This window comes from Danio rerio, chromosome 13, assembly GCF_049306965.1.
Source record: "Danio rerio strain Tuebingen ecotype United States chromosome 13, GRCz12tu, whole genome shotgun sequence".
NCBI classification, from domain to species: domain Eukaryota; kingdom Metazoa; phylum Chordata; class Actinopteri; order Cypriniformes; family Danionidae; genus Danio; species Danio rerio.
The window spans coordinates 27,557,680-27,582,635 of record NC_133188.1 but is presented as its reverse complement, the minus strand read 5'-3'; the positions used below and the strand labels follow the sequence as shown (position 1 = coordinate 27,582,635).

The window sequence follows — 24,956 nt, the reverse complement described above, 5'->3', positions numbered from 1 at the left end:
AAGGGGTAAAGATTGAGATAATGAAATTTATGCAGTTAGATTTACCCTTTACTCTCCTGTTTTTCTTGCTTGATAGGATACCCTTGGATGTATTTAATAAAAACCAGAGATATTTACTATATATACTTTTACTAAGTGCAAGAAAGACTATAACAATAAATAAAATGAGGCCACACCCTCCAACAATAGCACAGTAGATAGGAAAACCTGAATTAAATATAGAATGGAATATATGACTTCTCAACTTCAATTGAAATTGGATATTTTTAAACAAAGGTGGGCACCTGTTACTATGTGTCTGAACATGGCAACAGGACATAGTATTCCCAGCTGTATCCTTTGAAATTTGAAAATGATGTACGTGTCTTTTTGTAATTTGTTTTTATTTACTGGTAGTGTTATTTGTTGTTGTTGTTGTTGTTGTTGTTGTTTTATAATTTTTTAAATACTGCTGCTTTCACTGACTTTAATTCTGTAAAATGTTTTAATGTTAAAAAATAAAATAAAATATTATATATTAATATTATATTTGCATAATTTCATATATATATATAAACTATACTATGTTATATAAAATGATTTATTATAATAAAATAATTATAATATAATAATATTATGTTCATATCATGAGGTTAAACAAAAATAACACAAATGCCTATTTAAAACATTACATTGTTTTACAGTGACCTCATTAAAATTTGTCAGATGGCCACATGATTGGCCACAGTTCATCTGTCTTAATAATGTGCACCGACTTACGAGAGATAAAATCAACTGATAAAACTGAATCTGTTTTTCTGTGCAGCGGTTGTAGCTGTGGATGGCAAGCCTGTGAAACTTCAGCTTTGTGACACTGCCGGTCAGGTCAGTCCAATAAGCCTACTCAGCACCACCAGACCCAAACAAACCGGCTCACACAAACACATTAAAGCCAGTGCAAGTTCATCATGTCGCTGTATGAGGATGACATGCTGTTTGTTCAAACACACGCTTGTTGAAGGCTTCATCTCTTCACTGTAACAGACTCATGACTCACGTCCTAATTAATCATACGCCTGCCTATCAGCAAGATAAGAGGGAAAGTGATTCAGTTTTGTTTTGCTTACTCAGGATAAGGATTTCTGGTAAAGTTCAGCTGAAGTTTGCAGGCCAGGCATCATAAGGAAGTATAGGCTTCATCCTATGGGAACGCACTGTTGTAGGTCACTTAGTGTGTCTCTTTCTTTGTGGGAGGGAGAAACCAGCAGCCCTAGGGAACCGCAAATGGGAAGCAGTCTAATTGTGATAAATTGGGCTTGATCCCAGGGAAAGGGAGACCTACTTTCAGTCCGGGTACAGCTGGGGCTAGTCACTGGAAATGTGAGATCAGTGTGTTTTCGATGAGTTTAGCAAGCTAAGGAGACACGGTGAAGGGAGGCAAGCCAAGAGACATTTGAATCAGCCATGTTTAGGCCAGTGCAGGGAGAGAAAGACACATAGAAAGTCTTGAGTCTTGAGAATTTATTTGTATAAGTTTGTGCATGCTTTTTTACCAAATTGTACATTTGAATGACATTTGCCTTCGTTTAGCGCTACTTAAAGCGATAGTCCACCCAAAAATGAACATTTTCTTAGCATTTACTCACTCTCAAATGATTCTAAACTTTAATGATTATTTATATATATATATATATATATATATATATATATATTCTTCTATTGAACTCAAAAGAAGATATTTTGAAGAATGTTGGGGAAAAGCAACCATTTGTATCTATAGTACTAACAAAAATATTATGGTTGTCAATGCTTTTTCCCAAGGATTTTCAGTATATATTATTTTGTGTTTAACAGAAGAAACAACTTAAAATAGGTTTGAAACAAGTGGAGGAAGAGTAAACAATGCAGACTTTTCATTTTTGGGTGAACTGTCTCATTAAAGTGTCTTCTAGAGTAGAAAACAATAGTAAAATCACATGCATCTCTGATCAAGCACTCCTATTTACTTATAATATACATGTCACATCACATCACATTATTTCCCAATGAATCAAGATTCAAAGAGTCAATTCTGAGAGTGTGCTCATCTCTGATTGGCCAGATGAACCGGTCTGTTATGATTGGTCTACTGCTTACAGCGCATCAAATAGCTTATTTTAGCACGGTAAAGATGTCATTGATTTTTGCCATATTAATATGACCCAGAATCCAATGATGAAACATCAAGAACATCAAGATTGAACAAGAACAAGTTGACCCATTTGAACCTCCATCTCCTATGCAGAATGTTTTTTTTTAGTTTTGAGAATTATTAACCAATCAGACATGTTTCTAGTTATGAATGTTTGTTTCTGGTAACTTATGAACTTATGAGCACAATGGCCAATAGGAGGCATCTAGATTAGTAATTGTGGTATATGCTGGAGTTTGGCTGAGTGGACCTGAGATTAATTATTGGAATTATTGGTGAATCATTTCAGCATTTCAAAATTGGCTCTTTTTTTTTTTTTTGAAACAATAATTTTACCAGTCATGCACCTTAAACCTTTTCAGATCATTTACACTCATTAATGGCTATATTGCACACTGCATTAAAGACAACATCTAAAAAGCACTATAATAGCACTTTACTGTTTATCTTTACAAGAGCAAAAAAAAACAAAAAACATATTACCCTTTTAAATGTGATATCTTTAAGAAATCAAAAATGTAATATCCTCAATAATACTGTTATAAAAATACTTTAGAGTCAAGGGTTTTATTTATTTATTTATTTTAGAGTAAGTAGTGTAGAAACTTAATGTCAATACATGCAGCTATTTAAAAAACACAGAAGCCAACATAATTGCATATATTATTACATTATAGACAATGGTTGTTTTTTATGAGTTAGAATGTGGTCGGTTGACTAATTAATAGAAGAAAGCATCTTTGGACAGAAACTATGAACATCTAAGAACTGAAACCAAGCTGGAGACTCATAAGGAATTGTAAGGGAGATGGAATGCAGCAGTAATAAACAACAGATCTCACATTTGTGTTCTAGCCTTTATATCTCATGCTGCTGACATCACAGCGGGTCCTGATATTTCAGAGATATGGAATCGTATGACTTGGAAGTTTTCAGTTTAGAAGATTAAAGTCCCATTATTGTACAATAAGGCTGCTTTGTGGCATTTAAAGTTGTAAAAAAAAAATTGTATTTACACTTTTGCTCAAAGTTTTGAAGTCAGTATAAGATTATTTATTAATATTTTTCGAAACATTAAAATGATTGAACTACATTTATAATAATAGAAAATTATAGAAAATATATATCCAATAGGGCAACACTGTGGCTCAGTGGTTAACACTGTCACCTCACAGCAAGAAAGTCTCTGGTTCGAGTCCCGGCTGGGTCAGTTGGCATTTCTGTGTAGAATTTGCATGTTCTCCCTGTGTTGGCATGGATTGTTCGGGTGCTCCGGTTTTCCTCACAGTGCAAAGACATGTGGTACAGGTGAATTGAATTAGCTAAATTGGTCGTAATGTATGTATGTGAATGAGTATGTATGGATGTTTCCCAGTAATACCGGAGTGTCCAAACTCAGTCCTGGGGAGCCAGTGTCCTACATATTTTAGTTCCAACCCCAATTAAGCACATCTGAACCAGCTAATCAAGCTCTTTCTACTAAAACTACCGGGCAGGTAGGTGTGTTGAAGGTAGTTGTAACTAAACTATGCAGGACACCGGCCCTCCAGGACCGAATTTGTGCACCCCTGCAGTAATGGGTTGCAGCTGGAAGGGCATCAGTTGTGTAAAGCATATGATGGATAAGTTTGCAGTTCATTAAATATATCCAACAAACGCTTTTCTTTTGATATTTCTATGGTGTTAGTGAGGCCAGCAGTGGGGCGCTCAACCTGCTGTCTGTTTGGGTCTTAATGCCCCAGTAAAGTGAAGGGGACACTATGCTGTCAGTGAGTGCCATCTTTAGGATGAGAATTTAAACCGAGGTCCTGACTTTCTGTGGCTATTAAAAATCCCATAGCACTTCTCATAAAGAGTACGGGTGAAACCCCGGTGTCCTGGCCAAATTCCCTCTATTGCCCTTTACCCATCATTCCCATCCACTAAATCGGCTGTATCACTGTCTCTCCACTACACCAATAGCTGGTGTGTGGTGAATGCACTGGTGCCATTGCCCTGTTCCTGCCGTCGCATCATCCAAATGGATGACTCACACAGGTGGTGGTGTAAAGAGACCCCCTTCTTGATTGTGAAGCGATTTGGGTGTAAGGCCATACACGATAAATGCGCTATATAAATACACATTACATGACATGTATAATACGCATGTGGATGACAACACTATGCAAGGGAATTACACACACAGTTGTTCACGTGGTTTATGAGGTCTCTCCATAGGGCGTTATTTTTATACTGTAAAAAAACGCTTATTATATGACCTTATCCTACCGCTACTCTTAAACTCAACCCTTACAGGAAACCTGTGGCAAAATTTTAATGTCAAAGACCACATTAAGTGTGATTTTTAAGCATTTGAAAATAGGACACAAGGCATGTCCTCATAAACCACATTGACAGTGTAATATCTTTGTCAGACTCATGTCACTTTACATTTTTGTCCTTGTAAACCAGTCTTTAAGCAATGGGTTTAGGGGTAGTGGTAGGGTAAGGTCAAATAAAACATGTTTTTTTTGTGCAGTATAAAATGCATTACAATTATGGAGAGTGCTCATAAACCACATATACAAGTGCACACACACACACACACACACACACACACACACACACACATAGATGTCAGGCCTATAAATGACTCAATATATTATGTAAAACACTTAAAAAAAAAAAAACCTTTGTGCATTTTTCTGTCCACTGATTTTTGCAATCCAGAACATTAAGTGTTCATTTCTGATGTTTATTGCTTCTGAATGTTATTTTTTTTTTCCTTTGGGCAGGATGAGTTTGACAAGCTCCGGCCGCTGTGCTACACCAACGCTGACGTCTTCCTGCTCTGCTTCAGTGTGGTAAGTCCCTCCTCTTTCCAGAATGTGAGGGAGAAGTGGGTGCCTGAGATCCGCCGGCACTGCCCGCGGGCACCAATCCTGCTGGTCGGCACTCAGTCTGACCTCCGGGAGGACGTCAAAGTGCTCATCCAGCTGGCCCAGTACAAGGAGAGACCAGTTGAACCGCAGGATGCCAGCGTGTGCGCTGAAGAAGTCCAGGCTGTGTCGTACATGGAGTGTTCGGCGCTCACACAGAAAAACCTGAAGGAGGTGTTTGACACGGCTATAGTGGCCAGCATCCAATACTCGGACAGCCAGCAGCAGAAACGGCTAAAGAAGAGGACACCCGATAAAATGAGAAAGCTCTCCGAGTCCTGGTGGAAGAAATACTGCTGTTTGGCTTGAAGCGAGAGTATGATTGTATACTGCTTGACTGGAACTCGCTTTTGCGGATAGAAAGAGACTGCTTTATGAGACCGTGTTAGTGGATTAACCGGAGCGCAGGTGGCTGTGAAATGAATAGGATGGTTTGGAAAGAATGATAAAGACTCAAAGCTGTCAGCTACGTTTTGGAGTTGGGAAAGTCCCAGGTTAACCTCTAATACTCATGTGAACAATTCAAGACGAGAGCCATCTGTCTTTCTTTACCTTATCTCATGTTGAAGAGGGTTTCAAGTGGACTTAAGGGATGCTTTTTCTATCAGGAGATCTAGTTTAGTCTGCCAGAATGTGCTTTTTTTAATTCAGGCTCTGTGAAAAGCAAAACTATTGCTTGGTTTAAGCAAAACCATTGCATTTTATTGCCGTTTTAAGGCCTCCACTACAGTACATGAACAGGATTACTTTCTACTCGTCTTGGAGGAGTGATTCAGATATACTCAAGTGCTCCGTCTTGTGTCTGTCCAAGCATTAAGTGTGATGTGGAGTACAAGCAGATGTTTGGACGGAATATCAACTTGACATGGCTGACATTTACCTTGTTGTCCTGTGAGGGTGAATAATTGTCCAATACAGAGACAGCAGGCTGTTTTGTTTACATTTGGAGTTAAGTCCAGACTCAAACACACTGTGAGGGGTCAGGGTCCCGCTTTGTAGGTCGGTTGAATGTGTATCTGGTCATTGAACCTGGTGCTTCATCAAAAGCGAGATGTTTTGAGTGGAGCGTTTCAGTGCTGGCAGGAGGAATTTGTGTTCTTCGAGGTTAATGGGAATGTACACTATTGTTTGAAAGTTTGGGGTTTGCAAGATTTTGTATGTTATGCCAACTCTTATGCGTACCAAGGCAGCATTTAATTGAGTTTAATGAACAGTAATACTATGATATATTCATTCTTTCATTCATTCATTCATTCATTCATTCATTCATTCATTCATTCATTCATTCATTCATTCATTCATTTTCCTTCATCTTAGTCCCTTTATTCATCAGTGGTTGCCACATCAGAATGAACCGCCAACTTATCCAGCATATCTTTTATATGATTAATATATTTTCAAAAATAATTATTCTTATCCTGATAAAGTGGATTTTTCCATCAGAAATCATCCTGATATGCTGATTTGGTGTTCAAGAAACATTTCTTATTATTATGAACATTGAAAACAGTTGCTTAATACTTTTGCGGAAACTGTGATGCATGTTCCGGATTCTTCAATTTTTTGGAAAGTTAAAATTAGTCTTTGCTGTTACTTTTGAACAATTAAATGCATCCTTGCAGAATAATGGCCCATTTCAACTGAGTGGTATGGTACAGTTTGCTACATCTTTATGGCCCTTTCCACTGTCAATAGGTACCTAAAAGTGACCAATACCGTACCACTTTTTGGGTACCTAGCATGATAAAAGGGTATCAAAAGGCAGAGCTAGATGCGCTATTGGTTTACAAAGATACGTCACTCACAGAAGTAGGAGAATGAAAACAAAGGAAGCACCATTTTTAAATGTCACAGCCGAGACATTACACCGTTATAATATAAACATATAATAACAAGCCAGGGTCGACCTGAGCTTAAACAAACCTTGTCGTCATCTTGATGAACAGCCACAAAGCCAAGAAGAGCAGAATCTACCCTGTGCCTTGTAGTTGTTTACAAGGCCGTTTAAAGCGCGATCGGTTTCACTTTCTCGCTTGTGCTCGCAGAGCGTCTATATTTAAAATAACGAACTTCTTGAGCTCATATTAATAACGTGCGTGTGATTATTGAAGTGATTCTGATGTCAGATCCTTTTAGAGATGGACAAACGTGAGAGTGAAGCGTGAAAAAACAGGAGATGCCTGACAATACGAAGAAGCGAATGATTGTTCCAGAAACCTAAAATATACTGCCATGTTTAATATTTATCATCACCTTTTGGACTATTATGAACTCAGAATGAAATAATTGCTTTCAAACAGAGGCTACATGTGCTGGTGAAGATCTTTGATCTGCAGTTATAATCAAATCATGTTCATAGAAAGGTTAGTAACAAACATTTATACACAAGTATTTATGTGTATACAGCATCTGTTTGATGAGAAATGCTTCTCATGATATGTGAACGACCCATAAAGGTTTACTTTGACACTTCCTCCAGCGAGAATGACGTCAACTGAAACTTTCTGTCAGATACAACACATTGGTACCTTTTTGGCAGTGGAAGCGCAAGCCTGATAAAGGTGACCTGTACCAACCCTTACTTTACTGTACTGTACCTTTCAGTGGAAACAGGCTATAAATATGTTTAAAAAATCTAATTATCCCAAACTTTTGAATGGTAGTGTATGTTGGTCAGTTTTGGATGGAGATTTTTTTTTGTGGGATCAAGAGTTTTCAGCAATAAATAATGTTTGAAGTTGCATTTTATTTTCTGTTAAAGCTGATTAAATATTTGTGCCTGAAAATTCTACCATTAAATTCCCCATGGTTTTGCTGTTTACAGCACCTTTTTAAGGCGAAATGTGTAATATCTGCACCATTAGTGGCATCAGATGTAATGGAATTACAATCCTATTTTTTGAGCTGGATATACAGTAATAACAATCAATAATATTTAGGAGTGTGGCTTTTATTTCAAAGTTACTTATTGATTCATCTCAGTTCATTCAGTTATTTCAGAAATTGAGGATAGTGGTAGGGGTGCAGACATGTCACACTTGATCTTTAACATAAAAAATTTTGGAAATAACCATCGTTGCTTAAATGCATTTTGTAGAAATCTTTACTTAAAGCAGCAGACATTGCTTTTATAGCATGTATTTGATCAAGTCATGCATTCCCAGGGAATCAGACCCATGGTCATACACTGTTAAAAATAAAAGCTCCTTACAAGAATCTGTGATTCCAAGAAGAAACTTTTACATTCATGGAACAAAAGGATCTTTCTAGTGGAAATTGATTCCTAATTATATGAAAAAGTGTTTCTAATAATGCTCTTTGCAATAAGAACAATAGCTATTTTTAATAAAATGCTTACTGAATACTTTCTTGGGGAACAAAACAGTTCTTTAATGGCATCACTGCAAAAACAAACTTTAATGGCTGAATTTTTAAGTGTACTTGTTGTGTATTTATCACCCCTGAACCATGTCTGTGGTCTGCCACGCCATTTTTGATAAGCACTGCAGTCCTCCTATTAAATGAATTCCATATAAATCGTGGAGAGTTGTTCACGTTTTATCAGGCTTCCAAATCAGATAAACAGTGAAAGTCGCCTGCCGCTACAGTATATGCAACAAGAATGAACATAAGCTGAATGACACAGTAAGGAAAAGTTAATGTTTCACCTCGTAGGCTGGAGGAGGTGTGGAAGAATCAGTACTTTTTTCTTTCATGAGCACAGAATGAACCTGGAAAGAAATCAAGATGAGTTTTATGCTTGCCGCTTGTCATGTTAGAACGTGGCGAGGCGTTGAAATGGCATTGAGAAAAGGTTAGTGGCTCCCAGCAAGTGATAACAGTGCTGTAAACCGCAAGTGTTAAAGGTGGAAAAAGTGAAGGGTTGAACCCAAAGCAAAACAACCATATTGATTTTAAAGGGTAGTTCTCTCATTATTTTACCAACCTTTATGTTGTGTTGAAACCTATTTGACCTTTCTGTGGAACACAAGTGGGTTTCTTTCGGTCATTCAGTGAAAGTGAGTTGGTTTAAGTGTTGTTTTAGACCCTAATGAACAGAAACTTCTTCTTTTGTGGGCCACAATTTAACAAAAGTCATACACATTTGAAACAACATGAAAGAGAGTAAATTGGATGAGCTATTTCTATAATCATGCACAAAAACAAGAGATGTATAGGCTTAATGTCACAGTGCATTGTATTTAATCATTCCCAGAACACTTGTAGTGCTGCATATATTTTGAATCATCTCAAAGTTGCATGTGTTGCAAACAATGGGCCTTTTAGACTGACCAAAGCATACGAGCGCTCCAGTGCTGTATACTTTCACATGGAAGCATCAATGACTTCGTTTTTGACAAGTTGGCAGACACATGGTGTGTTTATTCACTGCTTTGATTTGCATTGCAGTGTTGTATATTGACTGTGCGAGTGAGCTCATCCCACCAGATGCAACTGCTCAGGGTCTGGTGGTCGTTCGGACAAAGCAATAACAGAGACATCCCTGTAGATTATTATCTTTCTCAGAATAAATATACTTTTTGTCTACTCGTTGTCTGTGTGCGTCTTCTTGCAGTGTTCTATTCGTTTTCTTGGGATCTGTTATGAAAAGCTATCACTGAAGGGGATAATTACATAATCTCAGTGTCTTTTATGGTTAATGCTTGGTAAACACGATCTTTCCTGCTGAAATAACGAGGTTTAATAGTGTCTGTTCATATAGGGTTGTGTGCAGGTCACTGTCTGGAGTTGCCTTATAATTACAGATGAGATATTTTCTTTTCATGAATTCGTAAATGATACAACCGAGATATGCAGAAGAGCATATCTGAATGCACAACATTTCGAATCTTGAGGCGGATGGGCTACAGCAGCAGAAGACACCAACTGAGGCTACAATTCACACAGGCTCACCAAAATGGACAATAGAAGATTGGAGAAATATTGCCTGGTCTGATGAGTCTCGATTTCTGCTGCAACATTCAGATTGTAGGGTTAGAATTTAGCGTCTATAACATGACAGCATGGATCCATATTGCCTTCTATTAACGGTTCAGGCTGGTCATGGTGGTGTAATGGTGTGCAGGATATTTTCTTGGCATACTTTTGGCCCATTAATACCAATTGAGGATCAAGTTAATGCCACAGCCTACCTGAGTATTGTTGCTGACCATGTCCATCCCTTTATGACCACAGTGTACCCATCTTCTGATGGCTACTTCCAGCAGGATAACACACCATGTCATAAAGCGCGATATCATTTCAGACTGGTTTCTTGAACATGACATTGAGTTCACTGTAGCAACAATTCTGCAGCAACTGTGTGATACTATCATGTAGGGGTGTAACGATTTATCGTTGTACGATTTATTGCGATGCAAAAATGTCACAATATGCATTGTGGCATTATGACGATTTGATTACGATATGACGTCCGTTTTCTCTTATTAGTTGAGCTGTTTGCAGGTGAGCTACGTTCCACCTGCTGTCGCACGTAAGTTCAGATTGCAGCAGCAGTAATGTTAGCAGACCAAGATGAGTGGAGCTGAAATAGAGGATGGCCCATCCTCTCAAAATCAGACGTCTGGCAAGATTTCGGTTGTACAGTCATTGCTTTAGACTCGTCCGCTTTTTGACACACATACTGGGTCAAACATCCTAAGTTTTAAAGTCTTCACAGTGATTTACATACTTTGCACAGCGACAGGGATACCTCCTAATGGTGTTGAAAGAGTCACATACTGTATTTATAAGGTACAATTCACCCTAAAATATCATTCTGTCTTCATATAATGTTCCCGCCGCAAAATCACACATGACGTGAGCTGACCGTGAGCTGTTACTACAGAGGGCGGACTATGATAGACGCGCACGTCTGGCGTATTTAGCATTTAAACCTTTGTTCTGACTATCCATTAATATATTTAGAGATATCTCTAATTATATTTTGACTAGTCATAATTATAATTCGACTAGTCAGAATGACAATTAGAGATATCTGCAATTACAATTGTACTAGTACGAAATCAGATTGGCGATATCTGCAAATATATTGACTAGTCATATTCCTCCGTTGACTTCCATTGAAAAATATTTGCAGATATCTCTAAATGAGTTTTGACTAGTCACAATTGTAATTACAGATATCTCTAAATTAATTTAATGAAATATGAATTAAATACCTGGAAATGTGGATTTTTTTTTGCACACACAAAAAACGCAAGTGACCAAGCAAAGCCTTAAGCTCTTACTGTTAAATTCAATTAAATAGAAAGCTTTTTTTTTTTTTTGCACCTTTATTTAAATTGTTCCTTAATTTTGTCTCTGTCATTTCAATAATATTTTTAAGAAGTTTTTAAATTGTTTTATTTTCCAGAGACAAGCCTGTTTAATTTATTTTCTTAAAGAAGGTTCAGTTTAACAAGTTAAAACAAAAGAAATACATAAAAAATAGTTTACTTGGTAAAATTTGCATTTCAGTTTAATTTTCAATTTTTATTCCAAATATCGTGATACATATCAAATTGTGAACATTATATCGTGATACACATCGTATCGTGAGCTGAGTGTATCGTTACACCCCTATGTCATTATGGAACAAAAAAGGAATATTTCCAGTACCTTGTCGAATCTATTCCACGAAGGATTAAGGCAATTCTGAGGGCAAAAGGGGGTCCAACACATTACTAGTAAGGTGTACCTAATAAATTGGCCGGGGAGTGTATATCATATTACATATTATATATATTAATCTTACTTTTATTTTATTTTCTCAATATGTGACTATATCTCACAATTTTCAACATTACATCTGAAAATGTGATTTTTCAGACCCCAAGATTTGATTTTATATCTAACTAAAATAAAGAACTTTATATATCACATTAGCATTTCACATGACATTTCCACGTTCACACATACAGACTTTTTATATGAAAGGGATCATATGTGAACAGACCTATTTTGAAAATACCAGTAAATTTCGTTCCATCGATTTTCAGTAAAAAAAAGTTGTAACGTCCTTGTGAACAAGGCATATTTGACTTTTTTGGTTATTTACTAATATCACTGTGTTAAGATAACAAAAGTGCCATTTTCACATCTGTCACAGATATGACATCTATAATGAGTATTTTTCGTCATAAATGCAAAACTGTTAAATAAAATAAAATATATTTTTATTTTTTGATTAGCATTATTTCTTTTGGTTTGTACATTTTAATTGAAAGAATTTTTACAAATGATGTTGTTTATTAAAACACATTTGCTAATTTATTTTTTTGGATCCCTAAACTTTGTGGTTAGTTGTTTTGTAAATATAAACAGATGTATTAATATACTATTAACATATCCATTCTCTGTGAATCTTTTTTTGTTTTTTACAGTTTTTACTGCAAATGCCACATCTATTGCACTGGAATTGGTCTTTATATATACATATATACAGTTGAAGTCATAATATTAGCCCCTGTTTTCTGTTTAACTGAGAGCAGATTTTTTCAGCACATTTGTAAACATAATAGTTTTAAAAATTCATTTCTAGTAACTGATTTATTTTAACTTTGTCATGATGACAGAAATAATATGAAATAATCTTTGACTAGATATTTTTCAAGACACTTCTATACAGCTTAAAGTGAAATGTAAAGGATTAACTAGGTTAATTAGATTAACTAGGCAGATTAGGGTAATTAGGCAAGTTATTGTATTAGGATGCTATCGGGAAAAATATAGCTTAAAATGGTTAATAATTTTGTCCTTAAAATGCTGTTTAAAAAATTAAAAACTGCTTTTATTCTACACTCTAAAAAAAAATTCCGTAAAAAAACGGTAAAATGTACTGGCAGCTCATTACACAAATATTTTACCGTAAATTAAAAACGGAAAACTTCTGTTAATTGACAGTGTGTCCACATTAAAAAAACTAAAAAATATCCGTTTTTTGACGGTTAAACTACTGTAAAATAACGAACCATTTTATAGTAATTTAAGGGTTTTCTATATAAAAAAACGGTTATTTTGTGTTTTTAAGGGTATACCAACAGTAAAAAAGCGGAACTATTTTGTGTTTTAATAGTATACCTACTGTAAAAAACAGACAGATTCTGTGTTTTAATAGTATACCTACTGTAAAAAAACAGACAGATTCTGTGTTTTAATAGTATACCTACTGTAAAAAAACAGACAGATTCTGTGTTTTAATAGTATACCTACTGTAAAAAGAGGACTTTTTTGTTTTTTAATAGTATATATACAGTGAAAAAATGAACAGATTCTTTGTTTTAATGGGATACCTACTGTAAAAAAAATATTATTTTACTAATTTAATGCTCTTCAAGCAGCATAGAAATAGCAGTAAATAGTTTGTTAACTGTGAACTTACAATGATTAGTACAAAAACAACTTTGCAATTAAAACAGATTCTTTAATGAATACAAATCATTTGAATTCCAAATAGCAAGTTATACACACAATAAATACATATTGACATGTGAATCACACAGTGAGAAGTCTTGGCAAATAATCTCAAAGCAAATTAGTTTTAAATGTTAGCTTTAAGATAATTGAGGACAAGTGGGCAAATTACAAGTACTTTACATTAAGAAACCAGGTTAACTGCAAGATGGCAGGAAACAGACGATACAACTGGGTCTTCTTCCACTCCAATACTGATACTTCAATGGCTGTAAAAAAAAAAAAAAAAAAAAAAAAAAAAAAAAAAAAAAAAACATTACTAATGACATTTCACTTACAACTGGGGTAATTCCTTGCATGTCAATAGTTTACACAAATGAAAGTTTTATCATCATCTTCATGTCTCACTCTTGTCATTTCAAGCCTGTCTGACTGACATACTTCAACAGAACAAAATAGGAGAAATAGGAGCAACATTCTTTAAAATATGATATTTTGTGTTTTGCAGAGGAAACAAAGTCATACAGGTTTAAAATGTCAAGAGAGTAGGTAAATTATGAATGATCAATTATTCAATTTTGGGTGAGAAATCACTTTAAGATTTTTCAAAATAAAGTGTAGGTACTTTTGACAATATTCGGAACAATAATGCAAGAGAGAAACAGTAATATAAACAAACTATGCTGGTAACACTATAATAACTACGGGCTATGATTCATTTATGAAGCATTAGCAAATAGTGAATTCATTATCTGTTAAGCATTAACTCTACATTAATAGATGTTAGCAGTTGGTTATAAATACAGCTGCAAAATTTGCTACAGCTACAGTTTAATAATTGTGTTATCAAACTTTAATGATTGATTTTACATTACTATTTATAGATTAAAAAAAATATTATATTTAATATTGCATTATTTACAAAATTTCTTCCAGTTGTGGCCTAATCTAAAGTGAGGATTATTTATGATTTATAAATCCTTATAAACGACAGTTAAACCTTGCTGAATAGCAGGAGTGCCAAAATATAACATAAAACTGGATAAAACAACAATAAAATAATTTAATGATATATTACGATGCAACATTTCAGTGTTATTTAGCTATGTTTAAACTGTAGAGTAATTTTATTTTAGATAAGATTTATTTTTCATTTAATACAATAAAATGAATTTCATTTTTAGAATATAACTGAATCTTTAATTGTGATTTATAAGGCGATTTACAAAGCATAAACAATCCTCACTTTAGGCTACAAAACTGGATGAAGTTAACAAAAGCACTTATTAAAATAAGTATTGTATATACTTTATATACTTATTTTTTATACTTTATATACAAGTATAACAATTACTATTCATTCATGTATTTTCCTTCAGCTTAGTGTGTGCTCACACTATGTATAGTTGCCTTGAACCAGGCCGAAGCACTCTTGTCCTCCCTCCCGTCTCCCCTGACGTCCCGCACTCACATTGCATTCGAGCCTGAGCACTCTTACATCATCGATGATGCGCTGTTTAGTTTAGAAAGTGCTCTCAGCACGGAGGAGAATTCTTTAGTTATATTGTTTTAGTCGTTTGGGATGCAGTAACACGCTGTCAAGAATTTCGCCGAACAGATCAGCCACTTTTGATGTTAATAAACAATCATAAACTCTTTGTGCTGCAGGAATAGGAGGTTTGCTAAAGGCGCAGCTGTGGTGCAGTAAGGGGTTTGCGTTCATTGAACAGTAATAGTGGTTAATTTATCCAAATCAAAGTCCCTTGCAAACTGTCATAGATTAAAGACACAAACCCCTCACTGCACAACAGCTGCACCTTTAGCAAACCTCCTAGTACCTGCAGCACGTTGACTTTGATTGTTTATGAGCGTCAAAAGTGGCTGATCTGTTCGGTGAAATATTTGACTGCGTGTCACTGCATATTGAACAACTAAAACGATATAACAATATAAAGAAATCTCCACTGTGCTGAGTGAGAGCACTTGTTAAACTGAACAGTGCGTTATTGATGATGTAAGCATGCTCAGGCTCGAATGCAATGTGAGTGCGGGTCGTCGGGGGAGACAAGCACGCTTCCAGTTTCAAGGCAACTGTGCATAGCATGAGTACGCCCTTGGAAACACCCATACACACATTTACAAACACACTCATACATAACAGCCAATTAAGTTAATCAATTTCCCTATAGCTTATGTCTTTGGACTGTGGGGGAAACCGGAGCACCCGGAGGTCTTCTTGCTGTGAGGCAACAGTGCTAGCCACTGAGCCACTGTGCTGCCCAACTATTACTATATGCCTGAATAATAAGATATATAAATGTTAGTTTAAATAGTTTATTAACCATTTACTTACACATTCTGAATGATTAGAAAAAAAATACACCAACTATTCTTAAATTACTGGTTTGTAAATAATGCTATACTAAATTTAGTAATGAAAAATTAATCATTAACAAAATATAAAAACAAAATCATTAAGCACATTATAGATGTGCTTATAAGTCAAGATTACAGCATTTGCAGCTGTAGTTATAAACTGTATACTAAGGTCTGTTAATGTAGAGTTAAAGCTTAACAGAACTTTTTGCTAATGCTTAATAAATTAATCAATAGTGTTTAGTTATTATAAAGTATTACCGGTTTGCTTAATTACCTTTAAATCTTCCAAGGATTCTGAAAGTCTTTCTGGTCTGACAGGAATCGAAGGAGTTTAGATGGTATGTTTCTGCTTGGTGCACTTTTTTCTGCTATGGACCTACATTCTGGATAGTTACTCAGCATGCTCCTGTTGTAAATACAACAAACATGTATCAACTTACTTGTCTTATAAAAATGAAATAAACTTAAAAATGTAAAAACATACCTTCATATAAACTCCAGAGTCAGGGCTGCTTCCTTAGGCTACATAATGTTTAGCACATAAGAGACTAAACATGTAGCTCACCACAATTAGGGGACAGCCCAATGATCTTGTTATTGTGACTGTGGACTCTTCTTCTGAAAATAAGAAAAGAAAAGTGAGTTGTGTGTTGGGTCTGGTACACGTCCACATGGAAAGAACCTATATAAACATATGGTTTAATATAGGTTTTGATTTAGGTTTTTGAAATATGTGACAAATATAAAATTGGCTGTTTTCCTATATTACATGTACATATATGGGTACACATATGCACACCTATATGGTAAATTATTAATATTATTAATAATATTATAAATATTATAATTATTATGTAAAATTATTCAAATACATGTCTGCTACATAATTTAAAAGAAATTAAAAAATATATATTTACTTAATCAAATATTACAAGAAATAATTATAGTGCAAGAACAAAAATAAGGTAAAAAAAAACAATAAAGGAAAGAAAAAAAATGTAAAAAAATTATAAACCATTTTGTTTTACATTTCTTTCTTTTCCACTATCTTTATACAAGAAAGAATTGACCTTGAAAATGTTTCAGGAAAACGTGTAGACATCATAGCTTTCCATCTCCTCTCACTTATTTGCCATAGTTAAATTCCATAACATGCCAATAACATGTGATACAAAATTCAAGTGGCACATACATAAGTTTTTCGCATTTTTTAAGTTAGTTCTTACCCAGAGAGCAAACCTACGTTAAATTAACATTGAATAAATGTTAAAACATCAATCAAACTATCATTGAAACAACGTTAAAAAGTCACCACTGATTTTTAGGCAGTTTTCCACCCTGAAATAATGGTAATTCTATGATAATAAATAGACAAAACTGTCCCAAAATCAGCATTTATTCAACCAAAATTAAATCTTATTTTTTTACAATGAACCCAACATTAAATAAAATGTTAAATCAACCACACTATCATACAATTAATGTTGAAATTTAAAGTAGATTTTTAGCCAGTTTTGCATCCTGAAATAAAGTTATTACAATGACGCTGAATAGATTAAACGGTCACAAAATCAGCATGAAGGCCTGGCTCACCATCAAGATGCCCACATTGAAATTGTCTCTCTCATCATCAGGTGGCTAAGAGAGAAAAGAAAAGAGATTCAGCAGTGGACCAGTTATTTCCTTATCACTTTAAACAGACATTACCAAAATAAAGAACTTGTAACATTTCAAATGATGCAAAAATAAATAATAATAATAAATAACTGCTTGGTTCATTTAACAGATTACAGTAGCAGGTTAAAAAACCCAGATAAAACACCCACATCAACCCAGTACTTTTTAGTTTGAATACATGTTAACAAAATTCAAAACTTACTGAAGCAAAATGTGTTCATGTAAACACTTAGTAAAAATATAGGTACAAGTAATTGGTTTGCCAAATAATAAAAATAAAAGCATCAATATCAAACAAAAACCCTGACCATTTTACCTCTTAAACTTGGAAGTTTACTGTCATCCCCTGTATTAGGTACAGATGGTCCAGCACAACTGCCTGAGTTCTGAAAGAGCAAAGACATTCTTGGTAAAATGACAATAGATGCAATGCTAAATATAAATCATTTTTTATTTTAATTTTTTGTATTATTTATAAAAATGCAGTACTGACCAGTCAGCATCAATTTTTACACCAACACACCTACAACAAAAATAACACTCATTCAGTTTGAAACATGCAGCACATAGTCTACTTTTATACTTTACAAACTTTGTGGATAATAAAAAAAATGAAAACATTTAAAACCCCAGCTGTATTTTATTTCATTTGTCCATATTAATTCAAATTCAGTTTGGATTGAATGTAAGATTTAAGATTTTTATTTAGATTGCTGTGAAAATGTACCTGTAACTTGTACTTATAACCAAAATTACAGAACCTGGAAATCAACAAAGCAAAATATCAGTGAACCTTATATGTACAAAACACTTAAAACCAAACAGAAAAAACGCTGAACATTTTACCTCTTAAACTTCAAAGTTTACCGTCATCTCCTGTATAAGGTACAGAGGGTCCAGCACAACTGCCTGAGTTCTGAAAGAGCAAACACATTCTTGGTAAAATTATAATAGATGCAATGCTAAATATAAATCATTGTTTATTTTTTTGGTTAAAAAATGCAGTACTAACCAGTCAGCATCACTTTTTACACCAACACACCTACAACAAAAATAACACTCATTCAGTTTGAAACATGCAGCACGTAGTCTACTTTTAAACTTTAAACTTTGTAAATAACAAAAAAATGAAAACATTTAAAATCCCAGGTGTATTTTATTTCATTTGTCCATATTAATTCAAATTCAGTTTGGATTGAATGTAAGATTTAAGATTTTAATTTAGATTGCTGTGAAAATGTACCTGTACCTTGTACTTATAACTAAAATGACAACATAAACATAAAGCAAATCTTATATCATATATCAGTGAACCTTATATCTACAAAACACTCAAAATCAAACAGAAAAACCCTGAACATTTTACCTCTTAAACTTGAAAGTTTACAGTCATCTCCTGTATAAGGTACAGAGGGTCCAGCACAACTGCCTGAGTTCTGAAAGAGCAAACACATTCTTGGTAAAATGACAATAGATGCAATGCTAAATATAAATCATTATTGTTATGGTTAAAAATGCAGTACTAACCAGTCAGCATCAATTTTTACACCAACACACCTACAACAAAAATAACACTTATTCAGTTTGAGACAGTCTACATTTAGACTTCACAAACGTTGTGAATAATAAAAAAATGAAAACATTTAAAATCCCAGGTGTATTTTATTTCATTTGTCCGTATTAATTCAAATTCAGTTTGGATTGAATCTAAGAATTTACCTGTAACATGTACTTATAACCAAAATGAAAGAACCTGAAAGTCAACAAAGCAAAATATCAGTGAACCTTATTTGTGCAAATAAAACTCACTTAAAATCTACATAAAAAGATTTCATTTGCGATAACACCATGTGTAGTTCACTCTATTATCAAGGTTTCATTAAAATAAAACTCCTGATCTCCTAATAGTAAAGAAAGTATTGTTTGCTATAATGAATCGAACTGACAATTAGTTTGAAGAATTTTAAGACTGTGGAAGAACAACTCATCTTTATATCTTCATATTAGCTGCCCTTGAGGTTCTTAAAAGTGAATAAATAAATATCAATGACAGTTCAACTCGACTACAACAAACATTTAATTGTGTGCTTTAAGGTACACGTTGTATTTGAGGCCGAAAACGCATGACAGTGTAAACACTATAAATACTTTTAAATGTCATACTGTATCACTCTGTTATCTCTGTACACACAAACACGCGTCGCGAAATGCGGAAGTTTTTTTTTCGTTCCATTTGGCGAGCGTTGTTAAATTCCATAACACTCTCATCAGTTCTTGCTTCTTATTTGCGTCTATTACCCCAGTTTGTCACGCGGGATGAATGAAATGTTCATGAGTTAAAGTGAAACTGCCGAACTGCAGTTAAAGTCAGGCATCCTGCTGATTTGATTCATAAGGGCACTTGTTTGTCAGACGGCTCACCGGTCAGGTATACATCCGCGCTAAAATATCAAAGTATGAAAGTCACCCAGCTCCCAACCCAACGTTGAGAATAGATTAACGGCGATATATTTTTTTTTACCGCGCGATAAGTCTCGCGTTAACGCAGCACGTTAATGCTGATAACGGCCCACCACTAATAAAAACTTTACGAGTGTGTATTTCCCCTCATACCGAGTTACAAATGCCTCCAATTCACGCGAGTCTAACTTATAACTTACTTAAAAACCAGCAAAGCTGTTCCACTGAAACTCGGTCACACAGCCTTAATACGTCGGTCAAACTAAAGCTAACATTTGATAACGTCAGTAAAAATATGAAATTAGTCATTAATATGCAAACAAACACAGACGGTTACGAGCGTTTGAAACACGTTAACGTTAGTGTTCATTAAAGGTAACGTAAATCAACCAAACTACACAGTGACACAAACTTTGAATGCTATCCCTTGTTCAATGCACTGTACAAAGAAAACATTTATATTTCTATAAAATAATTAACATACCTTTTACACTCTTACAGACAAACTGACGTTTACCGTTAATCCAGTCAGGTGCAGAGGGAGTGAGTGGGTGATTGGACGTCACGCCACTTCCCGCGCACGGCAGTTTAGAAAAATACGGACAAACAACTGTAAATGAACAGATATCATATTTACTGATGAGAAAAACGTATAAAAAGGTAAAAAATCATTAGGTAAATGCTTGTTTAAATTACATTTAACCACTCATAGCTCAGTTTGATCTTAATGAAATAAAGTCTGATCTTATTAACAATATTAAACGTAATTCACTGCTGTACTTTCCATGGGCGCTTCATAAAAGACAAAAATCATTTTAAATAACGATAAAAAGGTAATAAAGCAGTCTTTTAACTAAAATATTGTTATGTTTTATTAATCGTACTTACCAGGGAAAAAACAGAGGAAGAAATATGTCCCGGTGTCCATCAAACGCTGTCTGAGCTGCGATCCCCTTCCCACAATGCAATTCGAAAATGTATATAAACGGAAAAACACCCGTAATACGTGTATACGGAAAAATCTGTTAAAATATACAGTCATTTAACTGTTATTTTACAGATTTTTTTTACAGTGTAGCTGATTAAATATATGATTTCATATATAAATGCTTAAACTGTAGTCCACTGATAATCAGGAAAGCAAGAAGAGCCTTCTGTAAATGTTTTTAAAGCCTTAATTCAAATAGACCAGTCTTTAGCTGCAGGTGTTGAAATGACTGATGCAAGCTTTGTCAGATTGCTTGCATTATTGCCAAGGCCTTGTTATATCTGGCTTTCATAATCACGTTTCCACAATTCCTCAAAACAATTAAAGTGGCGTCTGGGTTCATTAGCTCCACTATGATGTGTCCTTGAACATCTGACATGCTGTCTCTGAGCTCTAGATGATTAAAATGCTAACAATGACATGTTTTGGGCTTCTTTTATCCAGTTGCTTTATATTGCATGATCTTTGTGGCAGTTGAACAAAGCAAAACGTCAATTTGAAAATCTCTCAACCGAAAGTTCTTGTGCTGCAAGTAGCTTTTAACATTTGGGCCAGAATGAATCAAAGATGACAGACTATGATTAACCTTTAGTTTTCTCTGGAGTTTCATACAGCTTCCAATGCAGAGAGCTGAAACTGAGTGTCCACTGACTCAAAATTCTTACATTGTTATAGAACATTTACTGTGTTGATGTCAATTAAAAATGATTTGCAGAAAGCTATACATTCTTCTTATATAATGTCTTGTGAATTTTTATGTTTTTCAATTGCGATTCATTATAAATCACACAGTGGCATATTCTCCAGCCAATTTAATCAATGCAATTGTCTTGCAATGTGATTTTATAGCTTAAAATAAGGCTTTTTTACACTTGAAGTAATCAACCCTGGGTAATTTTAAAACATAGCTAAGTCTAATCCTAAAATATCTGATCTTAATGACAAAAAAACACCAGCAAATTAAGGAAAAATCTTCATTTGTTTCATCGGAACAAACATGTTGCAAATCAAAACGCAAACAAAAAGCATGCTAAAAAACTTCATAACGCAAACAAATTAGGAAAACACGGTGCAATTTGTCATAACACATGCTAATAGTACAGAACGCAACGGAAAAGTTTCAAGGGGATCCAAAAACTTGACCGACCTGGCTATTTAGGTTATGGTTTTTGAGGCTAATAATATACAAAATACAAGGGAATCATGTGATAAACAATTATAGGATATTACAATAAACAAAAAGCTCACCTTTCAACTGAGCAATAGTCACAGAACAATAAACAAATCCCAGCCAGGTCTGACATGGTTTTGGGTCTCTTTGAAACATTTCCCTTGTGTTCTGTGTTATTTGCTGTGAGAAATTGCTGGACATTTCTTAACTTGAATTGGCAGCACGTTTTCTTAATTTCTTTGTGTTGTGTTAAGATGTACAACATGTATGCTGTCAAATCGATGAAGATCTTTTTTTAATTTGCTGGTGTTTTTTTTTAATAGCATGTGTTTTCTTAAATTGCAGCACGTTAAGCTCTCTCGGTCACCATAAAAAGACTAAATAATATATTACAATATTATAATGTAATAAGACTTAAAGTTACTAATGCAAGCTTACGGAGTATAGCAGAACAAACTATCTTGGTTTGAGACGTTTTCACCTATTTTTTCTATTTTAAAGCAATGGAATGAATATAAAAATGCAATTTTTCTATTTTGTAAAATGTAATAAATTGTATAAATGTGTATTTAGCTCCGGCCCACTGTCAGAAAGCGCTTATCTCCAGGGTGCGAATTATACATTGTTGATCGGGTATATTCGGTAATATACCTCAGTGAACCAAAGCTATATATTTAATTCAATTACATCTAGTTTATTAATCAAACTTTTGTTTTCAGTGTTTTAAGGGATATTTAGTGGTTCTCGGTGACATATGTGATATTAAATAAACATTGACAGTTTTGTATTCCTGCATCTATTGATGTATGACCATGAAAGGCAATTTTTATTTTAAAAAATTTATTTAAATTTATTCATCCTTCCATGTGCGAGCGTATAATAAAAGGCAAACTATGCATCTACTTATATGGACACTACAGTACAAATGGCTGTTTTACAAGAAACATGTTTTTATGAGCAGTTACCCTTTCTGTTGGTGCTCTAGATTTGTTTGTTTCAAACCACTAAATTAATATTTTTGGCGTAGAAATGTATTCACAATGTTATGAACCAGTATAGGGGTGGTTTAATGTATGTTTACATTATCTATTATTTATTTATTAATATTATTTAAGGCGAGGCAGTGGCGCAGTAGGTAGTGCTGTCGCCTCACAGCAAGAAGGTCGCTGGTTCGAACTTCGGCTCAGTTAGCTTTTCTGTGTGGAGTTTGCATGTTCTCCCCATGTTTGCCTGAGTTTTCCCCACAGTCCAAAGACATGCGCTATAGGTGAATTGAATAAACTAAACTGGTCGTAGTGTATGTGTGTGCATGTGAGAATGTATAGGTGTTTCCCAGAGATGGGTTGCAGCTGGAAGGGCATCCGCTGCGTAAAAACTAGCTGGATAAGTTGGCGGTTCATTCCGCTGTGGCGACCCCGGATTATTAAAGGGACTAAGCCGACAAGAAAATGAATGAATGAATGAATGAATATTAATTAAAATGCAGATCGGAGCAAACTATTTCTTAAATATTAAAGGACAGACCCCCCAAACTCTTGTTTTGATGATCTTCAGGTCAACCGTTAATTAGTGGGGTCAGATCCCCACAAACCCCCCTGTAATTAGCACCCTGCCTATCTCCCTGTGCTGTTGAAATAAATATTAGTGTATATTTCAAAAAACTTTAAACATTTTGTTTCTAATAATACAAACAACATGTATAAATGAGTAGTTTAATATTTCTCTGTCATTCTTAATTAAATTATGTCATTCAAAGTACTTGGGGTTGTAAAGTAGTTCACTTCTTTCCATTACTAAAACCATTTTGTCCAATTAAATTACATTTCTTTAAATCACAGTCTGTAATGTTGTGATTTTCCTTGTAGCTTTGGTTAATGGCTCTCAACACACTCTTTCAGAAATAAAGGTGCAAAATCTGTCATTGAGGCGGTACCTTTACAAAAGGTACTTTTTTGTTCCCAACAGGTCCTTAAAGGTAATAACCTAAAAAGTACAAATCTGTACCTCATAGTGCCTTAAAGGGACAAAAGTACACCTTAATGTTACAAAAGTAAACCTTAAAGGTGCAAAAGTGTATCCTAAAGGTACTTACGTACAACTGTAAAGTACAAAACTGTACTTTTTAAAAAGGTACCGCTCCAGTGACAGATTTTTTACCTCTATTTCTGAGTGCACAAGAAAAAATGTATGGGGAAAAATACCTCCACCAGTGCTGCTAAAATACTGGACGGGCACTATTTCACTCTATTGTAAATTGTTACACAACCTTCTTGTCTCCCAGCGTGATTTTCTATCTGACAATGTGAACCTTTCAGATTCAAAATGTATTTGTTTTATTTTTTTTACTCTGAAACATCATCCATATAGTTGTGCATTCAGCATAAAGTCAGCAAGTCTGCCCGTGTTTAGGAATATTTTGACACAGCAATACAAGATGCAGGAGGATTTGCCCCCTGGATCCTTCTGATCGAGCAGGAAATGAAGGTTCAGTCATAGAGGACAGACAGGAAGATTGCCAGATATGTTTATCAGGGAATGTCATGGGTACAATACAAGCTCTGTACATCTTTCACATATGAGGAAGGTTATCAGCAGCCACAGGGACTGTACTGTGCAGTAAATCAATCTCTGTGCTTGTCATGTGTGTTTAAGACCTTGGGAAAATTCCAGCGATACTTAGCTATCACTTCACAAAGTAGCTCTGTTTAGTTATCATGCACACATTCATGGCAAACACAATGAAGTGCTGGCCTGTATTGTGCTGCGACTGCTGACGGT

General features: G+C 34.7%; 1 protein-coding gene across 3 annotated transcripts in view; it reads left to right on the top strand.

The window, feature by feature from the left end:
• The window catches only part of rhoua (ras homolog family member Ua), a 51,073-nt gene that overhangs the window by 1,140 nt on the left and 24,977 nt on the right, over window positions 1–24,956 (top strand). Inside the window, 3 exon segments of one of the 3 annotated variants that reach the window (NM_001007443.1) lie at window positions 806–864; window positions 4,945–6,316; window positions 6,353–6,421. In NM_001007443.1, the coding sequence (NP_001007444.1) occupies window positions 806–864; window positions 4,945–5,397 (512 nt within the window). In that variant the 3' untranslated portion in view covers window positions 5,398–6,316; window positions 6,353–6,421. 3 annotated transcript variants of the gene reach the window in all.